Source organism: Misgurnus anguillicaudatus, chromosome 20 (genome assembly GCF_027580225.2).
Source record: "Misgurnus anguillicaudatus chromosome 20, ASM2758022v2, whole genome shotgun sequence".
In the NCBI taxonomy this organism is placed as follows: domain Eukaryota; kingdom Metazoa; phylum Chordata; class Actinopteri; order Cypriniformes; family Cobitidae; genus Misgurnus; species Misgurnus anguillicaudatus.
The window spans coordinates 14375448-14389291 of record NC_073356.2 but is presented as its reverse complement, the minus strand read 5'-3'; the positions used below and the strand labels follow the sequence as shown (position 1 = coordinate 14389291).

At 37.1% G+C, this 13844-nt stretch overlaps 1 protein-coding gene across 2 annotated transcripts; it reads left to right on the top strand.

Moving 5' to 3' along the window:
- Positions 1-525: 525 nt before the first annotated feature.
- On the top strand, positions 526-13745 carry LOC129455529 (serine/threonine-protein kinase Sgk1). Of its 2 annotated transcripts, none has more exons than XM_055220292.2 (12): positions 526-814; positions 8675-8750; positions 10103-10210; positions 10297-10354; positions 10440-10523; positions 10614-10745; positions 10846-10958; positions 11035-11158; positions 11245-11340; positions 11700-11855; positions 11946-12035; positions 12120-13745. In XM_055220292.2, exons 1-12 carry the CDS (start codon positions 781-783, stop codon positions 12285-12287), a joined length of 1239 nt encoding a protein of 412 aa, XP_055076267.1. In that variant the 5' UTR covers positions 526-780; the 3' UTR covers positions 12288-13745. The 2 variants fall into 2 exon arrangements, with proteins under 2 accessions (XP_055076267.1, XP_055076266.1); XM_055220291.2 differs by lacking the exon at positions 526-814 and adding an exon at positions 7901-8115.
- Positions 13746-13844: the final 99 nt, after the last annotated feature.

Here is a 13844-nt window from a genome sequence, read left to right as displayed (position 1 = left end):
TATTGTTTTAATAAGGTTAGTAAATCTTTATCAGGTATAAGAAATTGTATTCATTGAAGCAGTTCGGCTTTGTTGAATTTGCACGTGTAGATTTTTAATCACTGATATTCTTCCATACTTTGCCTACGCGTGTATGAATCCCTATGCAAATGATTTGCATAACATATTTCCCTCTACAACCTCTGATCCATTCCCGCAAACCCTCGCTGTCCAGGTGTATCTGTGTATTTAGCTGAATACACACTTCCAACAAAGTCATTGTTTATTCCCAGTATTTTTACGTAAGATGTTCTCTGAGTACAGCGAGGGACCTAAGAGGTCACCAGGAGCTAAAGAAGAACCATAGAGATCATCGCCCCAGTGACTGCCGTAACCTGGATACTTGTTTCCCCAGGGCGGGACCAGAACTCTCATGAGACTGCTGCTATCCGACACCTGACGCTTTGTTGTGTTTGTGAAACTCAGGAACAAGGGAGCTGGAAGGACAGGATAGGTGCGTCACAAAGCTTTGGTTTCAGCTATCACTGAACTATGAGGGAAAAAAAGGAAAGAGGGAGAAGACAGATGAGGCTGGTAATTTGCTGATCTTTGAAACTGAAGCAATGAGTCTACCTGTAATAATACTGCAGCGAGGGAGAGATAGTCTCATCTAGACACATTCACGCATACTCATACATGTTCAGAGATGCAAAACTCCTGAGGATACTGCATTTGGAAAGGACTTTCACCTTATCACACTAACAAATAAGGATTGACTCTCGCCCTGTGAGATACGCTCTCATGAACATGAAGACTGGAAAAAAATCCTTTATAGGTAGGAAGCCTTTACACTTCTGTGTCACTTTAAATATTAGTTTATATGAATTTGTACAGTTCTACTGTATGAACAGTGTAACATTTTATACAATGAATTATACATCAATACTTTGCACTCAAATATGGGTCAATATACAGTGGCTCCAAAAAGGATTTATGTATTGCTATGATTGCTATTGCATTAAACAGCAAAATATCAAACCAAGTGCAAACAAATGATATTGACCTTTAATGTTTTAAGGCCAATTTGACTATGACATTTAATAAATAATGACCCCATGGTGAGTTAGGTGGATGTAGAAAGTTATTTCCACAGAAGACTATGGAAAGGAACCACAGGTGTAGTTTATTACATTAACATTGCACAACCAGAAAGTGCCCAAATACATTTTGTCTTTATCATTTATCAAATTTCAGCTTCTTTTTGTAAAGTGTTTTGCTTGGAGATCATGCTTGTAATGTCTTAAAAATGAAATGCCACTTGGTTAATTGAGTTTGGTACGATTTTATATTAAGTGTATGTACTTACATAAGAAAAACATATATGTACACAATAGTAACATTGTATAAGTCATTACACTTTACAAGTTATTGGCATGTAGTTACACTATTGATCCTAAATAAACCCCTAAACTTATCCAAACTTAACTCATTGACTACAGTAGGTACACTGGAAAATGCATAAAAATGCATTTTCTTATTTAAGTAGGACACAGACGTTAAAGTCACCTAATATAAAGTGTGACTTTGTGTTTTAATGACATTTCTGTAGTCTGGCTTGAATGTCCAATGACTTTTTGGGACCATTGTTTTTAGATATTATAATGTACTCATTTGCTTTATTTAATGGAAATATTCATTACACAAGTCTTTACTGTGCAAAAACAGGATTCAGATATTACAGAGACAAACATGACATATATTTTCTTCAGCTTTGATAGTCAATCCATTCATCCATCACAATAGACATAATCCATTTTATCCTGATCCAGTTGTCCAGGCTTTGATCTTTCTGGATCTCTGTTTGTTTCATTGGTTACCTTAGTGAGGTTTTCATTAAATATGGTACAAAAACCTTACAAAGTCAACATTTTTTAGATTAAAATCAATTTAAACATGGAAATACAACGTTTTATGATCAGTTTAAAATGAGGAAATACATTTAGGACTGTACTATTTCTAGGTCACTAAACAAATGTAAGGAAATTTTCTGTTTACAAAAGGTCAGATTGCGATCATTGCATTTTTTCGAGCATCATTTCAAGATAATAAGGATAAACAGTTTTTTTCCTGAGTAAACACATCATTACAGCAAAAAGTGTAACATACCAAATATTTAGCTTCCCACATTTTTTTTGATTTTTTTAGAATTTCGGATGAAGTTGGGTTGTTTTAACCCAGTTGGGTCAAATATGGACCAACCCAACGGTTGGGTTAATTTAAACCCAAATGCTGGGTTGTAACCCAACACTTGAATTTATTCATATTTGACCCAACTATGAGTTGAAACAACAAAGGATTTTTTAGAAATTCTTGTTCCTTAATTTTGTAAATTTGGTTGTGAAGTCAAGATGGCTACACTCTGAAAATGTTATTTTCAACCCAGCATTGGGTCAAAAAAGGACAAACCCTGCCATTGGGTTAAATTAACCCAGAAAATGTTGATATATGACCCAACAATGGGTTAAAGCAACCCAGCATTTTTGGTTAAAACAACCCAAGTTACAACCCAATGGCCTGGGTTTGTTGTCTCTTTTTGAATTTTTAAAAAGTTGGTTCAACTTAAAAAACTAAGTTACCTGATTGCCTTAAAAGTTTAAGTTAATTCAACTTAAAAATATTTATATTTTTAACGTTTTTTTAGTTAAAGGGGACATATCATGAAAACCAGACTTTTTCCATGCATGTTTAAGTGCTATAGTTGGATTCCCAGTGCTTCTATCAACTTTAAATATGAAAAAGTAAACCCAGTAACTTAGTTTTGGTAAACCATTCTCTGCAAGCATGTGAAAAAATAGGTCGTTAAAATTTGGCTAACCTTGTGATGTCAGAAGGGGATAATACCGCCCCTTTATCTGCACTATCCAACCACAGCACTGCCATTTAGTGCAGAGATCAGCTCATTTGCATTTAAAAGGACACACCCATAAATGGCACATTTTTGCTCATACCTACAAAGTGGCAATTTTAATGCTATAATAAATTATCTATGTGGTATTTTCAGCTAGAACTTCACATATGTAGTCTGGGGACACCAAATATTTATTTGACATCTTAAAAAAATCTTGTGAAATGTCCCCTTTAACTAATATTTTTAAGTAGAGTTAACTCAAAATTTTAAGACAACCAGGTAACTTACTTTTTTAAGTAACAAATCATTTTTTTTTACAGTGGGTATACTATATCAGATAGAAATACATTGTCACATTGTGGAAATAGGGTGGTTTGTAAAAGTTTCATGTTGACTTTCATTCTTTTAACTTAGAAAGAGGAACAATACACAGAGTAATCTCATCCATGTCATTCAGGTATAGAGATCACATCAGCGCAGGGAGATCTGTAACAGGAATACCCTGAACTATAAAACTAAACTCCCGCTGGGAATCATTATACTGTAAATAGGCCAGCAACACAGAATCTGTATTGTTGGGTTTTTTTTGGTTTGTTGATTTTTTACATTTTCTGGGCTGGCTGTGTCACAAAATCTGCAAAAGGAAATTTGAACATAGCCTATTGTACTGTTTGCATTCAATGTTTGTCGTATACCAGCATATAACCATTCACATCAGTGCTGACCAGTTCATATCATTGAACTCTTGAATCTTAAATTTAAAAACAAATTCAAATCCAATCCAAAAGGAAATTTAAAGTAATATATCGAAATAATGATACAGAAAAAGGAAAAGTAGGCAGACAGGTTGAGAAACATATGCAAAATATCATAATTTAGCAAAAAATACATGAATTGTGGCTTTTTTGTGAAGTTTTGTAAAGCAATCATCTTCTATTTAAAGTAAATGGGCAACTGTGCACTTCATTGGAAATGAAAATAGTTCTTGGGAAACCTTTTTTTTAAATTCCATCTAATCCCGCATGAAAATGACAGATTTCACAGATCTTTGACTATGTTCAATCAACTTCCTCTTTGAAGTCATTCAATGTGAACTTAATGAACTTTCCTACAGGCTTGCATTCTTTTTTTTCTAAAACAATATTTACAGTAATGAATACAGTTAACAAATAGTCCACTTAACACCCACATACCTTTATACCCATCACACAGACCCTGTTTTAAATACAAAAATACAAAAGCACTTAATGAGGCATATGCATAACAATGAGAAGAGAGAAAACGGAAGTAGTGGGAGAAAGTCATATGTACATCATTACTGAAAACTACAAAATGAAAATAACAAACATCAGGACCCTCTGAGGCTAGCCAGGCTGAACACAAGAGAAAAATTTAATCTGTATGGGTGTGTGGGTATGTATGAGGTTTGCTCTAGTTTTAATGCATTCATTCGATGTCTAATCTGCCCAGATCTGTAAGAGGAGGTGGCAAATGTTGAGAATACCCCACACCATCTTTAATATGACTCAGTTCCTGCCACCATAGTTTGGCAGATGCTATCTGACTGAATGACATTCTGCCTGTTATGTAAATGGAAACACTCAAAGGACCAGCAGAGACGGCGTCTCCATGGTAACACGGCAAGTATAGTAACAGGAAGTGTAATAGTTGGACCTCTGACAAAATGACAGGTTGGCTCATTTAAAAGACTTTCGGTGAGCAGCGGAAAGATTTTACCTCCTGCTTCATCTGGCAGATGAGATACTGTTACAGTAACAGGGTTATGCAGGCTTGTGTAAAAGAGACAAAGGCCAAGGTTCAATCATTTAATCTTGGTAAAATAGGGTATTTTTTGGATGGCCTAAATGGGTGAATTCACAAAGACAGTAACATAGGAAAATAGAAGTTCCTCTTTTGATAAATGACAAAAACGACATGATTGTTATAAGCAACACAATTCTTAAGGAAGAAAAATATAAATTTAACCCATTTATTCTTATCTTCTCATCTACCTAAATTCGTTATTAGCCTACTGTACAACAGTACATTTACATCTATGCATTTGGCAGCACTAAAACTATTTACTATTTTAGATTTTATCAGTGCATTCCTGAGATTCAACCCCATGACTTTGGAAAGATGAGCAACAGGAAAGCCATAACTAAAATGAATAAAGTAAATATGCGCTGGAGGTTTAAGAGCACTGTTCGGTATTTTATTTACTAGATGGACACATTATTTTAATTCTATAAAAAACTGTAAAATGTAATGTTTTAAAAGCATGCAATATTAAGTCAGGTGAGGTCATGCCATCCGATACGGCTATCGTGTCAACAGAACTTGGCAATCTGATGACTACACGTCTAAAGTAACCCACCACCCGCAGTGTTAAATTGCTCACATGGCAGGATAGGTTTAAAGCTCTCCGAAATACATATCCTCTTTGTATACAGTGAAAGGATTTTAAGTATTACACATTTCAGACCAGTCAAACAGATAGAGCAGGTTATGCAAGAAAACTAATATTGTTTAAAAACACTAATAAGTCATACCACTTAATTCATCCTTCTTTGCAAACTTTATTATTAAATATCTTATGTTGGGTTTAACATTTCTATTGGGGAGCCCCCATTCTAAAAAGAAAGGTGCTTAATGGTGCGTTTACACCAACCGCGTTTCAGGCGTCAAAATCTTGTCTACCGCGCCTAGTTTGCCGCTTGAACAGTTTGAATGCATTCGCACGTGTAGAGCAAAGTAGATGCACGGAAAAAGCAAGCATTTGACGCGCATCAGAGGCTAAATCCGCTTCTTGTGGGAGGGGCAAGTGCTATGCAGTTGTCTGTTCGTTCACTAAAAAGTGAAATGTGTATTCAGTTTTTTTGTGATTGTTGCGGGCAAAAATCCTCTATTTTGCGGCACGTTTTCTTAAAAAATGCAATAGAATATGCGGGATATTTATGCAATTTATGCGATGGAATTGCGGGAATTTGCGAAAATTGCGGTACTTGCAAAAGCTACAATGATGTTCACGTCACATAATCATGTCACTTCATAACGTTCCCATGGCAATAGAGGACACGGCTGCGCTTTTGGGAAGTAAATGCAACATTTTTCAACTTTCTGCTAATATATATGTGACTTTTTGCTACGAAAATGCGGAGATTATGAAATCATGCAAGCCCCGCATATTTTGTGCGTGGAAATATGTAATTAATGCGGCGAAAGTGCGTCGTATTGGGAAAAAATGCAGCCCCGCATAAATATGCGGACTTTGGCTGATTATGCAATATATAGCGTGATCGCACAATCGCGTTTTTCTGGAGGGACTGTGTATTAACAACTTACCAGGTTGCCTGATGTCCTCACTGACACTCTTCCAAGCAAGGTCCTTTTTATTCCTGTCTCTATAGAAATAAGAACTTGTGTCGTATAGCTCCGGGTGACTGCTTCGGACAATATCAAGCGTTCATTCATGTTGAATGAGTGACTTCGGGCGTGACTGCCTCCACAGCAGCAAACAGGCCCCTGACGCGGCGCAAAATTCCGCCAAAGTTCAAATTTTTCAACTCGGGTGTCAGCTGAGTTCCTCAAAGAACCATACAATGAAGAACCATTTGACCAGAGTGAATCAGAGTATACACACTATATAGACCAGGTATCTCTGCTCCTGGTGAGCTACCATCCTGCACACTTCAGTTCCAACCCAGCTCCAACCTTAAAGGTGCAGTGTGTAAATATTAGAAGGATCTTTTGACAGCACTGCAATATTATATAGATAACTATGCTTTCGGTGGGGTTTAAAGATGTGACAAAACGAACTGTATTGTTTTAATTACCTTAGAATGAGCCGTTTTTATCTAAATACACTGCGGGTCCCCTGACATGAAAGCCGCCATTTTGTGCCATCATGTTTTTTTACAGTAGCCCTAAACGGACAAACTGCTCTACAGAGGGTTTTCATTACTACATTGTCTCAGACGATGACATGTTTGTCTTGTGACAGCTACCATATAGCTTCTCTGTGCAATATGCAACCTCACCTAGATGCTGCTAAAATCTACACACTGCACCTTTAAAGGAATAGTTCTCACAAAATCGAAGACATTCCTCAAAATGTCTTCCTTCGTGTTCATCAGAACAATGATATTTGTAAAGGTTTGTAACAACATGAAAATGAGAGAAAAATATGAGAGAATTTCCATTTTTGGGTGAACTATCCCTTTAATTAGCTGGTTTACCTGTGTTTGATTGGGGTTGAAGCTAAAATCACTCAACGTCAACCTTGGCTAAAGGAAAACTACAAAATCTGTCCTAAAAGACCGCAAAGGTGCATCATGTTACGGCACAGTTATGCAACTTACAGGGTCAGTGTACCATATTATGAGATTCATGATGTGGCTCTGAGCATCCGTTTACGTAAGCCTGTACTGTACTCTTCGCACCCTTGACCTCCTGGGATGGCTTAATCATTGAGTTTAAGATGAGAGTCACAGGTTTATCACTTCATCTAGTTTAGCATTTCAGCGCACCGCATAAACATATCGCATTTCTTTTATGCCAACCTTAATTAAAAATTAAACCTTATTAAAGTCATCCTGCAATATTTCCCAAAATGCAGTATTTTGAATCATGCATTTAATTTCTATATTTACATGTTTGCATTTGACAGATGCTTTATTCAAAGCGATTAACCGAATAAGGTTATTTAGCATTTTTACTTTCTGTTTCACAATGACTGATAAGTATTAGGATCCTAGTTAATCTGTTTCACCCTGGTGGTGTGATTATGGGCCAGATGTGTGGTAATTTTCCAGTGATAGAAAGAGCTCGAGTATTTAATCTGGACTGAATGAGGAGCGCTTCCGTCTCGCCCCGCGTCGCCCTCTACAGGCGAAAGGAAGATTTGTGGAATCCCGTGACGTCACTGTTCACAGGCTCCTTAGTTACACGAGTGACGTCCAGAGCCTCGCCTCCACAACCACGTGCTCCGTATAAAAATAACAGATGCGGGCTTGTGGGGAAGACAGAAGCGCTGACTACCCGACAGTTTAATACCGAGACTCAGTCGTGCGGTTTGCTGCCTGGAGATCAGTGCGGATTAATATAACGGGACGCATTGCTCCTCTTTGGGATTTATAATTATAACATATTAATTTCTATGGCTGTTACTCAGACTGGGTGTGATTTGACATATTGCAAGATGAGAGGAATCGCGTCTGTTCTCACCGGTATGTTTGCAGAGATTTAGTTGTTCTGGTTCAGTGAATAGATCTTGCTTAAAATTGTGAATGGCCTAATTGTAATGAGAGACACGATAGATTTGATTTTTTATATGGGGTCAAATTATATTCAGACAATCGTGTATAAAAAAAATCCATTTAATTTTCAATTTATTCACATTTTTTATTCTTCGTAATCTTCTTTTATTTATTTAAAACAATCAAATGTATTTTTCCTCACATTTAGGTGGTCATTTCATTTATGTTATTATTAATTTTGATGAGCGTCCATTTATGACTTATATAATAAGCAAAATAGCCGCCTTTAGACGCATATACAGTAGCCTTAGCGATGCGTATGTTGTGTAACATACACGCACGGATGATCTTAAAATCTGCATCACAGCTTTTGTAGCTAACATGATGTCGGACGTTGACTTTAATTTGCAAAACACAGGGATTTTAAAGTTATGAGGGTTTAATATCGCATATGGTTGAGTTCAAGTGCAGTGGTGTCAGTGACGTCAGCAATGGATTTCCTTCTGACGTAAATGCCTCTTTTTTGCAGCTTTTATCAAAGAAAGAAAGATGGGCTTAAACGACTTCATCCAGAAACTGATGTCCAACCCTCCCATTTGTCCACAGTAAGTAGTCCATCATTATCAATATCATTTAATTTAAAAATGTAATTTGCATAATGCATTGCAATTACATTTAGAATATATTGTATTAAAGGGAAGAGCATGAATAAAAAATAATAGATGAGGGTCAGAGACACTCAGGAAATTTCCAGCATTCATTCACTAAGGCAACAAACATGAGTATATACTTCTTAGATGTTTGAGATTGTAATCTTATCAATCTGCTAACTGTTCAGGTTAATCTGTGCCCGGCGTTAAAGCCAGCACTCAATGGAAAGCAGCTGTTCAGTTGCCCACTTGGGCGCAGTAAGCACCTTTGAGAAAATCCTTCTTGTCCCTAGATGAGGATAAGGGTCTTATCCAATTAAGTGCGGACCATTTGGTCTTGGAATCAGCCTAGAGTCATTCAGGTCAGACAAGCGGAAAATTTCTCACTGCGTCATCTCTATCCCTCTATAATGTTTTCAACGTTTGTGATCAAATTCTGTAGGGTTGTCTTATTGGTCAAATTAAAGGCTACGACTAAGATGCGTAGTCATGAAAAGATACCCATATATGTTTCAGACAACTTAGCTTTGCTGCTGAACAGTATTGGGTAGAAGCAACACATTTTTTTAAATAAAAGGTTTTTTGCATTGATAACAGCTGCTTTGCCAAGGTCAAGAATCCTGAACTTTTTAATCATACAGTATCTCAACACCTTACAATATTCAGCAACACTGCCATCTATCAGCCAGAAAATACATTGCAATAATAGTACAAGAAATGAAATATTTATTTAAAGGAATGTTCCAGATACAGTAAATGCAGTGAAAATTTTAAAGCGTGATGCCGCATAATAATTTCTGGAATATCATGGAATTTTTAAAAAGTCTTTTCCAGACACTGGAAGTCAGGGAATTTTATATTATTATTTTTATAAATATTTTATATTTTATATTATTTTTTGACCAAGTCATTAAATATCAGATATTTTGATTGTCGCTTTAAATTTTAGTTCAAAATGTAATAACATAAGGAATGCCGTTTCCGGGTCCAAGCCTCCACTGATTTTAAGTGAAACTACTGTACAATTTAAACAACCGTTTATTGGCAATGTTTATTAATTTCATGCATTTTAGCTACTATTTAATAAACTCACGGTATACTACATTATCAGGCTCACGGCGTCTCAGACATAGGTCATGAAAATTCTGCTTTTTAGTCAGTGAAAGTCAGGGAAAAGTGAGGGAATTTGACATTTGGCTTAGAGCGGGAACCCTGAAAATAGCATATTGTAGCCTGATGTCCAGGTCTGAAACAAAGTTTTCTATCTGAGATAAAATCTGTAATGTTTTCAATCTTCTTTTCCTTAGTACTGAGGTTGATTCCTTCGTAAAAATGGATGAGAACCAGAACGAGGAACTTGAAGAGAATCATCTATGTCTGACCAATCCCAGGAGCTCTTTGGCGGAAGAGACTCAGTATGTACTGATTCATACTTACCTTAATCTGAGTATTGCATTGCAATCAGCATTACTAATATTTTGATTATTTTTTTATTTGACAGGATCAAACCTTCAGATTTTGACTACTTGAAGATCATTGGAAAGGGAAGCTTTGGAAAGGTACAAAGATTCGACTAATGTTGTGCACTGCAGTCGGTAATGTCAATCTACATCAGTCTGAACTGTACTGTATCTTATTTATTAGGTCCTGCTTGCACGGCACAAAGAAAGTGAACAGTACTACGCCGTGAAGGTGCTACAGAAGAAAATCATTCTTAAAAAGAAAGAGGTAAGACGTAATGCATGTCTACGATTACATGAGAGACATTCTTGGTGACAATTACAGTAAAATAACAATCCCTTTTAAATTATATTATAGCAAAAGCATATCATGGCAGAAAGGAGTGTATTGATGAAGAACATCAAACATCCGTTTCTTGTCGGCCTGCACTTCTCCTTTCAAACCACGGACAAGCTTTACTTTGTATTAGACTACGTCAATGGAGGCGAGGTGAGTAAACAATGCATTCATGCTCCTGCGTAGCCGAAAGTGGCCACACCTCAGCTCAAAATAGATGTAAACAAACTCTTTATATCATTTTGTTCTGCAGCTGTTCTACCACCTCCAGCGCGAGAGGGTGTTTCTAGAGCCCAGGGCACGATTTTATGCTGCCGAAATTGCCAGCGCACTTGGTTACCTTCACTCCCTGCACATAGTTTACAGGTATGCAATCCCAGCACCCCCTAGTGGAGCAATTCAATTCTGCGAGACATGGGATTTAACTTGTCCTTTTTTACAGAGATCTAAAGCCGGAAAACATCCTGTTGGATTCTCAGGGCCACATTGTACTCACAGATTTCGGTCTATGCAAAGAGGGACTGGATCCCAACGCAACGACCACAACATTTTGTGGAACCCCTGAGGTCAGTTTGATTCAAATGGTTTATTTCTAAATAATAACTTGAGACTAGGGATGTCATTTTGAACCATTTCTCTTTATTTTTTACAGTACTTGGCACCAGAAGTACTTCAGAAGCAAGCTTATGATCGCACAGTAGACTGGTGGTGTTTGGGATCAGTACTTTTCGAGATGCTGTATGGACTGGTGAGTCAAGATCTTTTGCATGAAGTTAATGCATCACTCATACAGCCTTAGGCATATTCCACACAAAATATGCAAATGCGGACGGTTTTATCTGCGTGAGTGCGTTGCAAAACCGCACGCCAAGAGCTTATATTATTTTTAGCAGCGCACAAGAGCTTCTCATTGCAAAAAATAGTTTGAAGGGAATCTTGCTGAGCAAGTATGAACCACTATTAAAAATAATAACACACCCAGTTTAACACCACAGACACTCGAATTTCTCTTATGATTGATATGAGGCTGAGCAGTTCTGTCTGCAAATGCATATTTGTGGCCTCAGGAGAGTAGTTGTAAATAAATTTTTGTTTGTCTTTATTCAGCCTCCGTTCTATAGTCGCAACACAGCCGAGATGTACAACAACATCCTTCACAAGCCTCTGGTGTTGAAGCCTAACGTGTCCAACGCCGGCCGTGACCTGCTGGAGGGTTTGCTACACAAGGACCGTACCAAGAGACTGGGATCAAAAGATGACTTTGTAAGTCACAATACTGTTATTACTTTTCATGCACATAATTTATTTTCCCCAGATTTGTGTATTTTCTATCAACATTTGTTTTTCCTGCAGCTGGAATTGAAGTTCCACAGCTTCTTCTCGCCCATCAACTGGGAAGATCTCATGAGCAAGAAGATCACCCCTCCTTTTATTCCCTCAGTGGTACGTTTACACTCTTCACTGTGTTAAAGATGCCAATGAAATGTTAAAGTTACTGATATAAAATTGTCTTTTTTTAACCAACAGAGTGGTCCTACTGATCTACGGCATTTTGATCCCGAGTTCACTCACTTACCGGTGTCTACCTCCCTCTGCAACAACGACTACCTGCATGTGACCAGCAGCGTACGTGAGGCAGCAGGTGCTTTTCCAGGTTTCTCCTATGGTCCCCCGGCGGATCACGCCTTCCAGTAACGCTTCCGACACGGACCCCGTACTCCCGGAAAGTCCATTCCAGCCTCGACAGAACCAACAATAACAAAAGGAGATGTCGAGTTAGCTCTTCCAATTTTTTCGACACACGTAACCTAGCAGCACAAGGGAATCTGTAGGATCCGGACACTGCGCGTGCCCAGGAGTACTCTGGGGCGTTAAAAAATGACTAATGACTATGGGAACAGCATCCTGAAAGATGCAAAGAAAAGTGTGCCAAGGAACGGATGCACAGAAGACCTGAGCTTGTGATTATGATGACAAGGCTGTGGACAAACTACAATGGTGCACAATGGCACATCGCCTTCTGTGATCATGTTTTTACATTTGATCAAAACGGTTCCTTTTCATGATGTTTTATTTACTTGTATTGTCATGCATTATTGCACAGTGGAGGTAAAGGATGGAGGAAAGTACAAAATATATAGATGCTTTGAAAGGGGATTATTTTACACCTGTTCAAGAGGATACACAGGCTGCCCGACTCGGATATCAATACATTTTTAATGAATGCATTTATTATCTTCTTCCTATTGACAAATGTTAATTTAATAACTGCATTACTTCAGCTTGTCTAAGCATTTTAGTTGTGCTTAAAACTATGTGAAACTAGGTATTAGATTAGACTGATTGAAGTTAGATTACTTTCCCAAAAGTGATTGTCTAAATGACATGTGTTCCTCCTAAAAGGATAATTGTGTCTTACTAGTACTTTCTATCCTTTTCTCTTCCATGCCAGCACTTTTACACAATATGCCAGAATACACAGTTTTCTTTGAAATGTAATTTTAGTAACTTGGATACATCAAACTGTTTTATCGTACACTTAGCGGGATGAATGTACGTTTTATTTCACAGATAACAATTGTGTTATCTGAATTGTTCGGTGTCTGTAAACAAAGCATGTCTATTAGATTGTATTGAGTCCATATGCATCATGTACAGAAGTTCTACAGTAGCACAGAAAGGACTGTGTCTTTATTTTTTGTTCAAATTGTGCCTGCTGTTCAGCTATGTTATGTATGTTGTCACAACGCGTGTCCACTATTCCTGTCGGAATTGTTTGGCCCGGATGAGCCAATGTTGTGCAATAGAGATGAAAATTTTTCATACTGTACTTTGTTGGGGCGACTGACTGGTATCACTTGATGAAATGAGGATTTTGAAACCCTCACCCCTTTGTCAGATGTAATATATTTAATGTCATTGGACCAATAATGTTCCTTACATTATTCCTTAAATAACTACTAACATGGCAATACAGATCAAGTTTATTTTCTTCCATTTTTGGAAGTTACTCGTATATTGTTTTATATTTTTCCATGTATATTTATTTACATGTCACAGATTGTACCTTTAATGAGTATTAAATTCCTACAATGATGGAATATTGGAGAGTTATCTATTTGAATGCTAAATAAATATGTCAGAATAAATCTATGCATGTTTCAATGTATTATTTCTTAAAATTGTTTTTATGTAAAATTAGTTTACATTTGGTTTTGTTTTATTTGTGTTAAATGTTCTAGACTCAAAATA

Bases quoted from the DNA above. Each gene is read 5' to 3' on its own strand.
- LOC129455529 (XM_055220291.2), top strand. From the start codon at position 8,046: ATGGCTGTTACTCAGACTGGGTGTGATTTGACATATTGCAAGATGAGA. The intron at 10,355-10,439 runs GTACAAAGATTC...CTTATTTATTAG, and splicing joins GAAAGGGAAGCTTTGGAAAG to GTCCTGCTTGCACGGCACAA. The intron at 11,341-11,699 runs GTGAGTCAAGAT...GTCTTTATTCAG, and splicing joins TCGAGATGCTGTATGGACTG to CCTCCGTTCTATAGTCGCAA.